Raw genomic sequence first — 12,895 nt, 5'->3', positions numbered from 1 at the left:
GATATGTGCATGGAGTTAACAAGATGTGGTCTAAATCTATTGTCACTACATACAGGGACATAAGTGAGTTATCTGGGCAACATAAGGGAAGGGTTCAAAAACAGCAAGTGACGATTGTCCTTTCGCCGGTTGCCCAGATGGGCACAGTACCTGATGCATCTAATTCCTGTTATAAGGCCGGGGTCACACTGGCGAGGAATACAGCCGAGTGAGAGGCGCTAAAAGCACGCATTAGACACGGACCAATGATTCTCTATGGGGTCCCTCGCACCAGCCGTATATTTCTCATCTGTATTCTACGGTCCGTGCCAATCGGAGCATGCTGCGATTGTCGGCGTACTACACCCGTAGTACGCCAATGCAAGTCTATGGGTGCGCAAAAAATACGGATTACACACGGAACACACACGGAACACACATGTGACTTGCGAGAAATACGCACTCGGTGTCTTTTAGCAAAGGCGGCAATTCAGTGCGCTATACAGTAAACTCACACTGACAGGTTTAATAAAGAAACGAAAGAATAGATATATACACATAGAATACATATATATATATATGCATTCTATGTGTATATATCCTTTCGTTTCTGTTATAAACCCTGTCATAGGGCTCCATTATACAGTCATATGTAAAAGTTTGGGCACCCCTATTAATGTTAACCTTTTTTCTTTATAACAATTTTGGTTTTTGCAACAGGTATTTCAGTTTCATATGTCTAATAACTGATGGACTCAGTTATATTTCTGGATTCAAATGAGGTTTATTGTACTAACAGAAAATGTGCAATCTGCATTTAAACAAAATTTGACCTGTGCAAAAGTATGGGCACCCTTATCATTTTCTTGATTTGAACACTCCTAACTACTTTTTACTGACTTCCTGAAGCACTAAATTGGTTTTGTAACCTCATTGAGCTTTGAACTTCATAGCCAGGTGTATCAAATCATGAGAAAAGGTATTTAAAGTGGCCACTTGCAAGTAGTTCTCCTATTTGATTCTCCTATGAAGAGTGGCATCATGGGCTCCTCAAAACAACTCTCAAATGATCTGAAAACAAAGATTATTCAACATAGCTTTTCAGGGGAAGGATACAAAAAGTTGTCTCAGAGATTTAACCAGTCAGTTTCCACTGTGAGGAACATAGTAAGGAAATGGAAGAACACAGGTACAGTTCTTGTTAAGCCCAGAAGTGGCAGGCCAAGAAAAATATCAGAAAGGCAGAGAAGAAGAATGGTGAGAACAGTCAAGGACAATCCACAGACCACCTCCAAAGACCTGCAGCATCATCTTGCTGCAGATGGTGTCACTGTGCATCGGTCAACAATACAGCGCATGCATAACGCCTTTTTGTATGACCAAACAACTCAATCTTTGTTTCATCAGTTCACAGGACCTTCTTCCAAAATGTAACTGGCTTGTCCAAATGTGCTTTTGCATACCTCAGGCGACTCTGTTTGTGGCGTGCTTGCAGAAACGGCTTCTTTCGCATCACTCTCCCATACAGCTTCTCCTTGTGCAAAGTGCGCTGTATTGTTGACCCATGCACAGTGACACCATCTGCAGCAAGATGATGCTGCAGGTCTTTGGAGGTGGTCTGTGGATTGTCCTTGACTGTTCTCACCATTCTTCTTCTCTGTCTTTCTGATATTTTTCTTGGCCTGCCACTTCTGGGCTTAACAAGAACTGTACCTGTGTTCTTCCATTTCCTTACTATATTCCTCACAGTGGAAACTGACAGGTTAAATCTCTGAGACAACTTTTTGTATCCTTCCCCCTGAAAAGCTATGTTGAATAATCTTGGTTTTCAGATCATTTGAGAGTTGTTTTGAGGAGCCCATGATGCCACTCTTCATAGGAGAATCAAATAGGAGAACTACTTGCAAGTGGCCACCTTAAATACCTTTTCTCATGATTTGATACACCTGGCTATGAAGTTCAAAGCTCAATGAGGTTACAAAACCAATTTAGTGCTTCAGAAAGTCAGTAAAAAGTAGTTAGGAGTGTTCAAATCAAGAAAATGATAAGGGTGCCCATACTTTTGCACCGGTCAAATTTTGTATAAATGCAGATTGCACATTTTCTGTTGGTACAATAAACCTCATTTGAATCCAGAAATATAACTGAGTCCATCAGTTATTAGATATAGGAAACTGAAATACCTGTTGCAAAAACCAAAATTGTTATAAAGAAAAAAGGTTAACATTAATAGGGGTGCCCAAACTTTTACATATGACTGTATGTCCATTTTGCAAGCCTGCAAGAAAATCTCGCCATACAGATGCTTACATGCGCAAAATACGCGACCAAACCTTGATTACGGAGGACATGCGGAGCACTGTTTAGGGGCCATTCATCCGTATTACGCATGTAAAATACTGACCGTATTTTGCGTCGGTTAGTGTGACCCCAGCCTTAGTCAGAGAGTAGCAAGATCTCCAGTCCAGGCCATTATTGTAATGGTCAGTCACCTTTTTGGTATATGTTGGTAATCATTGTCTTTTTTTTTTCTTTTTAACCAGGGACAAGAACTTGCACGTAGATCCACTCTACTGGACAGTGATGAGATCATCACGTACTATTATGATGACTGCAGAACGGTATATGACGTGTTTCAGAGAGGCCTGCGAGTGTCAAGTAAGAGGCTTTTCTTTGATTTATATCGGTTTTCTATCAGGCTATGTTCACACGTTGCATTTCTGCAGCGTTTTTTTTTTTCTGCAGGCAAAACCTGCTCTCTTGGCGGCAATGAAGCTGCTTAAAGCAGGTTTTGCTGCATTTTTATTATGCTGAAACATGGTTTAGGGCCTGTTCCTTAGTATTGGGCACCAAAAACTCAGCAAACCTGATCCCGCATGGTGGTGTTTTTTTTTTTTTTTTTTCTCTTTCTTTCTTTAAAGCCTCTTTAAAGAATGACTTTCATTATCTTTTCTAGATAATGGACCTTGCTTGGGGCATAGGAAGCCTAATCAACCTTATCAGTGGATATCCTATCAAGAGGTAACTATGACTGAGACCAATTCATAGTTGTATACTAATTGTGCCCAATTTATTTGCCAATGCTTCAGAGAGCTGTTAGGGTGGTTTCACATTAGCGTTTCAGGCCGCAGTGTCGGCCTGCGCACGGCTGCCGCTAAGCCCCGCCTCCGGTAGCTCCGCCTATGGGCACCTGACTCTGCATGTGACCTGTGTCCCCTATCTTTAGCACTGGGGGCGCAGGCCGTGTGCATGTATGCGTTTGGCGGCGCATGCATCCTTTTGACGGTGCGCCAAACGCAACCTGTTGCAATTTGGTGCTCTCGGCGCACCGTCAAAAGGACGCATGCGCCACCAAACGCATACCTGCGCACGGCCTGCGTCCCCAGTGCTAAAGATAGGGGACAGGGGTTGCATGCAGCGTCATGTGCCCATAGGCGGAGCTACCAGAGGAGGCAGGGCTGGGCTTAGCGGTGGCCGTACGCAGGCCGACGCTGCGGCCTGAAACGCTAATGTGAAACCACCCTTAGATGAGGGCTATTCCGCTCAACTTTCTTCATATACACTATATTTTACAGGTACAGTTTGAGCTATATTTGTCATTCTGGTAATGCTTTAGCCAAATGCAGTACATGCATGTGTGACCTGACACTTTTTGGCAAGAAAAAAGATTCTTGCTAAAAATTGTGCTTAATAGTCTGGAGGCAGCTTCCTACAATTAACTAACAAATGCAGATAATCCTTCCCCATCACTGAGAGATCTTCTCTCTTCCCCTGCTGACACTGATCAGCCAGATCTGTGCAGGGCAGGAGGGGAAGCTGCCAGGACCTATACATTACTATATCTGCACAGATGCTGCAGATCCTGACTTGCTGAAGCATTTTTCAGGTCATGTGATCAGTCACATGCATGGAATGAAGGAAAATGCACTTTTTTTTTTTTTTTTTTTTTTTTTTTAATTTTTCCTTCTCATCTAAAGGTGTCTGACAGGGCAGAGTATCTGGGATCTGCCTTGCTGAACAGGGGTTGTAAACCAAGTTCTGAACAGTTCATTGGCATTTTTGCACAAAACAGACCAGAGGTAAGATGTTCCACTCGACTCATTGTTAGTGAAAACACAGCACTGGATATTGCAATGAAAAGATCTGTTTTTATACTTGCATCAATCCTAATATTTATGTATAAATATATTCCTTTATTTTACACTGTGGTGTATAAGCGATTGTTGTATACAGAGTGCAACATGTTTCTTACCGATGTCGTAATAAAAGGTCTTGCATGTAATTTCTTGCCATTGTTGAGACTAATGTGACGACAATGTATGAACCCTCTGTTTACAGTGGATAATCACAGAACTGTGCTGCTACACCTACTCCATGGTGGCTGTGCCGCTCTACGACACCCTCGGAGCTGAAGCCATTACCTATATTATAAACAAAGGTACTCTTATTTCTGGCTCGTCAGGTTTATATTACCTGTACATCAGGAGCATTTATGAGTTTTACTATTATAACTGCCGTTCTTGTAATTCACGTTGCTTATTTAGTTTTGACAGAATTTTTGGGGAATGGCGCCGTGGCTTTTTGAGAAATGTAAAACCAACATTCTTGTACTACGAGACAATGGTGAACTTATTTTAATCTCCTTCTCCATTTTTATTTTTTTAGCGGAGATCTCTGTGGTGTTCTGCGATAACACTGAAAAAGCTAAATTACTACTGGCGAGTGTAGAAAATGGAGAAACCTCCAGCCTTCGTACAGTTGTGCTTATGGATCCCTTTGATGAGGATCTTGTGGAGAGAGGCAAGAAGTGTGGGGTTCAGATTGTCAGCCTGCGTGACATGGAGGTCAGTCATGGTTAAGTAATGCTTGTTTCTATTGGGTTTTACTTTTGTTAATCGGAGCACGCTGATGGCGCTCTGCAATCACAATGACTGTTGCGCTTGTTGTTCGGCAGCTGCGGTCTGTCTAATCATAAGTTGGCAACCAGTTAAAGTGTAGTCTCCTTAACCTGCTCGTTCTCAGCTAATATGCTTTTTTACAGTAGTCCTTATCTATCCTTATTCTAAAATACCTTAAAAGCATGATACTTTGGATCAATGGCTGCACAGAAGTTTTGAAAGCTTTAGGACAGGATGGTTAAATGTGTATTTTTCCTTCCCTCTTCTCCTCCTCCTATTATGTAAAGGGGTTGACCACTACTAGGACAACCCCTTCCTGACTAAATGTTCGACCCCCCCCCCCCAATAAAATAATAAAGCTTATACTTTCCTCCAACGCCGTTCCCGCGGTGTCGGTGCTTGCTGTCCCTGGGGTTGTGATGCGGTGTTGTGACGTGATGCCTGGCGCCCAATCTGCGCTGGCGTCAATGTCTCCGCCTTCGGACAACTGAACATAAAGAAGAAGCCAGAGCTGCAGCTGATCCTGGACTTCCTCTTCATGTTCAGTTTGTCCAAAGGTGGAGAAAGTGATTCCAGCTCTTGATTGCGTGCCGGCGTCACAACACCGCATCACAGCCCCTGGGAGAGCAAGTGCCGACACCGCGGGAATGGCGCTGGTACAAGAGGCGAGTATAGGCTTGAATTTCAGGGCCGAACATTTAGTTTAAGAATGGGTTGTCCTATTAGTGGACAACCCCTTTAAATCTTGACACAGTTGTATGGGGATGAAGTAATTTGGATATTTGTGTAGCCTAGGACATCCACAGTAAGGGTACCGTCACACTTGGCGACGCACAAGCGATCCCAACCACGATGCAACCTAGTAGGAATCGCTGGTGCGTCACTACGAGATCGCTGGTGAGATGTCAAACGGTCAGATCTCAACAGCGACGCAGCCAGCAACGATAACATAACGATAAGACGGTCGTTGGGACTCTGTCTCTCAGACCTGTAGTATTGAGGTTGTTCGTCATTGTCCCTGTCAAACAGTGATGCATGCTGGCCAGCGGGACACCAGCGATCAAAAAATGGCCCAGGACATTCGAGCACGATCAGCGACATCGCAGCAGGGGCCCGCTCGCCGCTATGTGTGACGGGGGCTTAAGTTCTGTAGGTTTTTCTTCCTTTAGTGTTTTAAATATACTTCTTTTTTTTTTTTTTCTTTTTTTTTTTTTTGTCTCCAATCCAGGAAGAAGGAAAGCACCATCATGAGAGACCTAAGGTGAGTTGAGGTGCATTCAAGGGCGTGAGATTTCAGGAGACTTACTGACTTTCTTCAGGTCTTTCACTTTTTTTTTTCTTATACCAGAAGTGTTTCATGAATTATTCTCATGCAAAAAAACAAACCTAATGGAGGTTTCTCGTGCTACTCTTAAAATGCGCTAGGAAGGCATTCATCCCCCCCCCCCCCCCCCCCTTAATTTCTACTCGTTGTGTGCTCTGCTTCCTTAACAGCATGGATAGAACGCTCACGAGAAGTCAGACGGGTTATAGTTGCCTTAGTTGTAGTTTAAAAACATGAATTTGTTGGTCTCCAAAGAAAATTCTAAGATATAGATTATTTTAAGGGGAATATGTAACTTAGCATGGTTATAAAAGGGGATGTTACCCCAACAAAATGACCCATATTAAATGCCAATGCATCTGTAGACCACCAATGGTCTTATTTCACCAGCAAAGATTGCATCTCCATGTGATCAATATGCAGCAATGACTGACCAGAGCTAGCGGGGTACTGTAAGGACATTGGCACTGGAGTGATTGATAGGTGGTTGAAGAGGGGGGGGGGGGGGGGTTAGCAAACAACTCTTTTGTGATATGTTTTAAATGTGTTTCCATACCTTTCAGCCACCAAAGCCAGAAGACCTGGCAGTAGTCTGCTTCACAAGTGGGACAACAGGTGATTATTTTCATTCAGTAGTGAGAAGCCTCTGAATTTTGCTCGCTGTTAAACTGCAATAAGTGAATGTGGGGGTTTTAGGTGGTTTCCTGAGCTTTTTTTTTTTTTTTTAATTGGACTTGTATTGTATAAACTAGCGAGTGGTCCGCTTACTCCTGTTACCCTCTTCACATCTTTAGAAACCAGATGTTGAAAAGTCTGAACCTTTTAAAAACAGCAGATTGTTTTTAAACATAAATGCATATCTTCATTCCGCCACAAAAGCCCACCCGGCTGAAAGACATTGTGGGCAAATACCGTTAGGAAGAGCAGCTCTGAAATGTAAACTGCTGCTCTAATCTCACAAGTGAGAAACCAAGCAGAGCCCGGAGCAGAGGGCTTATTGGTTACCTGGGGTGTGTATATTGGTGCCACGCATTAGCGCATTTTACAGTAACGTGTCGTGTTCAGAATAAATGCGGCGCATACAACTTAAAACCGATGAATAGTGTTACAAGTCATTTATTTACAAATCTGTCTACATGTTGTGCTTTTTTTTTTTTTTTTTTTTTTTTAATCCTCCCACTAGGAAACCCAAAAGGTGCAATGCTTAGTCACAAGAATATTATCAGCAACAGTGCTGCCTTTCTTAAAGTCACAGAGGTAATTGTTCCTGGGCTTTTCTGTTCAGCTTATCTAGCAATGTATCGCCACCCAGCTTTTTACAACGTTATTTGCCATCACCCGGTGTGTGTGCTTACTATTTCTTTACTAATGTGGTTTCTAATCTTGCATGCACTTGAACTGAATCTGTTATGAAGGGATATTTCCGTGTAGTGCAGCCAAAGGGAATTGCCGCCTTCAGTTTATGATTTGGGTGCAGTCGCACAGATGTACTGCAGAAACGCTTCTGAAAATTTCAACATTGTCCTACTGAGCAGTGATGAGAAGTAACAATTTTTGTTAAAAGTCTCTGCATTATGACATATGCAGAAAAAATGACTGATTCTACAATCCTATACGGTTGTAGAGCTCATAATATTGACCATCAAACCTGAGTCAATATCTTGACCTGCATTAAAGGCAATCTGTCACTAGGATCAACCTTCCTAAGCAAATGTATGCACCGGACACAGATCTCCCTGAGTATCTGCCTCCAGAGATTGATATAAAACAGTCTGCTTTCCAAATCAGTATATCTCACACTGTAAAGCCTCCTTTCACTTAAAATCTCTGGAGGCAGATTCTCACACAGACAATTGTCCAGACCATAGATCTGAACAGCTCATTTGCATAATAAAAATGGATTTCTGTTGAATAACATCAGATTACACATATCGAGGTATAATTTTATTCAGCTTTCTATGACCTACATGCCCATATACAGCAGCTGACTTGTGTATTAAACACGTTACCAATTTTCTGATTTAATATATTTCTAAAGATGCTGTTGACATGAAATTCTCACCAGATGTTTAACAACCCATCCAATTCACACAGGAAAAGACATCAAATCGTGATGTCTATAAATGAAGTTGTGTAGTAATGAGAAATGACACATAGAAAAAGTATTCAACACTCTTGCATGACTGTTTCAAGATGCCTCCTGTATGGAAAAACCAAATGCATGCATTGCTCAGGTATGAGTTTAGGCCCATTCTTCCACACACTCGTAACATCATAACTGTTTCGTGGGCTTCGTCTATAAGATCTGAGCTTTAGTTCCTTCCTTACATTTTCTATTATATTCAGCTCAGGTGATTGGCTGGGCCATTTTAGCTGCTTTATTTTTTTTTCTCTCTGAAACCAATTGAGCGTTTCCTTGGCTGTGTGTTTGGGATCATTGTGGTGCTGAAATGTCCACTCTTGTAGATGGCGGGAGATTTTTGTCAAGAGTTAATTGGTACATTTGTCCATTCATCCTTCCATCAGTCATATGAAGTTTGTCATTGCCATATGCTGAAAAACGGCACCATACCATGATGTTCCCACCTCCAAATTTCACTGTTGGTGTGGTGGTGTTTGGGTGATATGCAGTGCCTTTTGGCCTCCAAAAAAGGATGTGTATGTCATCCAAAGAGTTGCATTTTGGTCTCCTCTGACCAGACTATATTCTCCCAGTATTTCAAAGACTTGTGTAAATGATGATTCTTTTTCACTCCTTTGTCTGAAATCTTGTAGAGGGCGCCTGGTCGTTGCCGATGTATGGTGAAATGATGTTCTTTCCATTTCCGGATTATGACCCCTTCAGTAGTTTAGACATTCTTCTGTATCCAGTGCCGTCAGTATGTTTTGCAGCAATAAGGTTGCAAAGGTATTGAGACCTCTCACTGGTTTTGCTCATCATGAGATGTTTCTTGTGACACCTTGGCAATATGACACCTTTTCATAGGCCATCAGTTGAACCAGCTGCTATTTCATTAAGTGGCAGGATTGCTTTCTAGTTATTGATAGATTTAAGCTGGTGTCTTGATATTCCAGTTTTTTGCACCTCTTTGTGTTAAATACCTTTATGTGTAATTTCTCATTACACAACCTAATTTCTGGACTTTTTTTTTTTTTTTTTATTTCTTTGCCTGTGAGGATTGGATGGGTTTGTTACCAATATGTGGTGAGAATTTCGTGTCAATAGCACCTTTTAGAAATATATTTACTTAAAAATTGTCATTTTCAATACTTTTCCTGCTGTAAATGGCTTGCTCTTACTGACAGATTCCTTTTAAACAAGCATGACTAAAATTAGAATTAAGGCTGGGTTCACACGTAGCGGAAGTCTCGTGGAAATTAGCGCGAGAATTTCGGAACTCCATTCCACGGGAAAATCGCATTTTAAATTCCCGCGATTTTCCCACGGAAAAACTAGCGTTTTGCAAGCGTAATTAGCTTGCAAAATGCTAGCGTTTTCCAGGCGATATATATCATCGCTTGGAGAACTGATTGACCGGTTGGTCACACTCGTCAAACATAGTGTTTGACGAGTGTGACCAACTTTTTACTATTGAGGCCGCCTATGCGGCATCAATAGTAAAAGATCTAATGTTAAAAATAATTAAAAATAAAATCGGGTAATATTCACCTTCCGGCATCCCACTGCGATGCTCCGACAGGTCCGTTCCCAGTGATGCTTTGCGGCAATGACCTTTGACGTCGCGATCTTGCGAGATCGCTACATGATCGTGAGACGCGACGTCAGCAAAGGCATCGCAATGCATTACTGGGAACGGGAGCTGCTGCGTGTATCGCTGAAGCCTGGGGATGCTGTGCGGGTCATCGGAAGGTGAATATAACCCTTCCTTTTTTTTTTTTTTTTTTTTTTTTTTTAATCTATTTTTTACAGGGATTTAGTACCCACAGCCCGGAGGACAGTCTCCTCTCCTCCGGACCGTGGGTACCGTCAGCAAATGTTCTGCTTACTTTTCGCATGGTGGGCGCAGCCACACGCGGAAAGTAAACAGAACAATGCAATCCTATGGGTGCGGGATCGCCGCGATTCCGCAAATTAATGAGCCGCGGGAAATTCCGCAGCATTAGCACAGTGTTGCGGAATCCCCATAGGATTGCATGAGATGCTGTTTTTTCGTGGCAAAATCGTGCAGTAAAAACCGTCGCCAAAAAAAACCGCGACGTGTGAACGCAGCCTAAATGTATGGATACAATAATGCTAGAAACTGTATGATGGTAACCTGCAGCCTGTGAACCAGGATGCCAATAACTCGCCAGTGCCCTTTCAGCTAATTTAGAAAACTAAAGGAAAATAGTCTTCAGCCGTATAATATTTTAATATTATTCACCTAATGTTCTGAAAAGGCTTATTAAGCTGACTGCTGTAAACCAAAATGTGTGATGGTTTATCACAGTGTATGGGCGCCAATAGTTTTCTGAAAGACTTTTAGGAAGTGTAGTGGGTGATGTCTTAAATGCCTTGATTCTATTTTTAAAGGGAACCGTTCAGCCAAACAGTATTTTGGTGTACATCTCAAACTCCTGCAAAACTTTTTTTTTTTTTTTGTAGTATAGTACTTGTGCATGTAAATCATTACATCCTCTTACTAACCCACCTGACTTGATTGGTGTAATTAAGGGGGAAAAAAATAAGAATCTTTGTGCTGATCTGTCTTCCTTCTGGTGTCCAGGAGTTGGTGTTTCCTTCTACTAAGGATGTTCTTATCTCTTTCTTGCCGTTGGCGCACATGTTTGAGAGAGTTGTGGAGGTAGGCATGAGGCATGGTATGTTTTATATGCTCAGTATTTTTTGTCATATTTTCCAGAGCTTGCTTACACTCAACGCCAGTGATATACATATTTCCTATTTACCTCTGGCACACATGTTTGAAAGACTGGTACAGGTAAGATCACTAGTAGTCTCTTGTGGATGTTCCCATAGACTAGACATAGGAGGTAGGTACTAAGTAGCTTCTATTATATGTGAATATATGAAAGGTGCACCTATCGGTCGGCTTATTTCACCACTTGTAATACAACCCTTATAAAATGCAAACTTTTTTTTTTAACTTCCTTTAAAAAAAAAAAAAAAAAAAAAAAAAAAGTCCTTTCATAAATTCTCCACTTATCCACAGTAACCTACACAGGTCTATCCCAGTTGATGGCCCAAAATATATGTAAAGCTCCATGACCCCCAGAAATAGCAGTTTTCACACCAATTATAATTTGATACTTTGACCTCAGTTCATAAGGTTTTTTGCCTGAATTCCTTTGCTAACTTACCTGAAATAATGCAAAATATTTATATAACTCATTGCCCACAAAAACTTGCTACTTAATGTTATTACTCCAGGATTGGCCACCTCTGTCAGCTTTTTCAAAAAACACCATGGCAAGAAAATAATGTACGCTATAAAATGGGGACTGAAGTACATTTCTTGCTTTGTGCAGGGCAGCTGAAAAACTCTTGATGAATTTGTCTCGTCTGACTCTATCTGTCCCTTCGTTACAGGGACATGAACATCAGAAAATTACCTATTAATCAGGTTTTTGCACTTCTGTCAAAAATGTTTAAAAAATACTTTTAACTTGGCACAATTTGTATTATAAATTAAATGTCAAATTTTGCAATTTTTCACACTGGCCACTGGGACACTTTTTTTTTTTTTTTTTTTTACACTTGTACATGGCCACAATGTTGAGAATTTGACCCTATATTTTGTATTTAAGTGTCTAATGAGCATGTGCAGAGGTCACTGTGGGAGGAGGGTCGGCTTTGACTTCCCTATTGTGATTAGTGGATCCCATATTATCTGTATGTATACAGTGAGGAAAAGTATTTAGTCAGCCATCAATTGTGCAAGTTCTCACTTAAAAAGATGAGAGGCCTGTAATTGACATCATAGGTAGACCACAACTGTGTCAAAATGAGAAAACAAATCCAGAAAATCACCTTGTCTGATTTGGCAAACTTTATTTTTCAAATTATGGTGGAAAATAAGTATTTGGTCATTTTAACAAAAGTTCATCTCAATGTTATATATCCTTTGTTGGAAATAACAGAGGTCAAATGTTTTCTGTAAGCCTTCACAAGGTTGGCACACACTGTTGGTATGTTGGCCCATTCCTCCATACAGATCTTCTCGAGAGCATTGATGTTTTGGGCCTGTCTCTGGGCAACATGGATTTTCAAATCCCTCCAAAGGTTTTCTATGGGGTTGAAATCTGGAGACTGGCTAGGCTACTCCAGGACCTTCATATGCTTCTTACGGAGCCACTCCTTCGTTGCCCTTGCTGATGGAAGGAGGTTTGCGCTCAACATCTCACGATACATGGCCCTAGTCATTCTTTCATGTACATGGATCAGTCGTCCTGGTCCCTTTGCAGAGAAACAGCCCTAAAGCATGATGTTGCCACCCCCATGCTTCACAGTAGGTATGGTGTTCTTTGGATGCAACTCGGCATTCTGTGTCCTCCAAACACGAGTTTTGTTTCTACCAAACTGTTCTACTTTGGTTTGATCAGACCATATGACATTCTCCCAGTACTCTTCTGGATAGTCCAAATGCCCTCTAGCAAGCTTCAGACGGGCCTGGACACGTACTGCCACTGCAGGATCTGAGACCCTGGTGGCGTAGTGTGTTCCTGACGATAGCCT

At 41.6% G+C, this 12,895-nt stretch overlaps 1 protein-coding gene across 3 annotated transcripts in view; it reads left to right on the top strand.

Moving 5' to 3' along the window:
* Window positions 1-12,895, top strand: part of ACSL1 (acyl-CoA synthetase long chain family member 1) — a 104,502-nt gene that overhangs the window by 43,477 nt on the left and 48,130 nt on the right. For 2 of the 3 annotated variants that reach the window (XM_073578505.1, XM_073578515.1), the window contains exons 3-11: window positions 2,523-2,637; window positions 2,936-3,000; window positions 3,957-4,058; window positions 4,318-4,417; window positions 4,645-4,823; window positions 6,106-6,138; window positions 6,765-6,816; window positions 7,385-7,458; window positions 11,064-11,141. In XM_073578505.1, the coding sequence (XP_073434606.1) occupies window positions 2,523-2,637; window positions 2,936-3,000; window positions 3,957-4,058; window positions 4,318-4,417; window positions 4,645-4,823; window positions 6,106-6,138; window positions 6,765-6,816; window positions 7,385-7,458; window positions 11,064-11,141 (798 nt within the window). Of the gene's footprint in view, window positions 1-2,522; window positions 2,638-2,935; window positions 3,001-3,956; window positions 4,059-4,317; window positions 4,418-4,644; window positions 4,824-6,105; window positions 6,139-6,764; window positions 6,817-7,384; window positions 7,459-10,928; window positions 11,007-11,063; window positions 11,142-12,895 lie in introns of all 3 variants that reach the window. The other variant, XM_073578520.1, reaches the window with a different exon arrangement.

Source organism: Dendrobates tinctorius, unplaced genomic scaffold (genome assembly GCF_039654945.1).
Source record: "Dendrobates tinctorius isolate UK_male_01 unplaced genomic scaffold, ASM3965494v1 ptg000008l, whole genome shotgun sequence".
NCBI lineage: Eukaryota > Metazoa > Chordata > Amphibia > Anura > Dendrobatidae > Dendrobates > Dendrobates tinctorius.
Note: the sequence above shows the minus strand (reverse complement) of the source record. Positions and strands in the feature narration are given on the sequence as shown.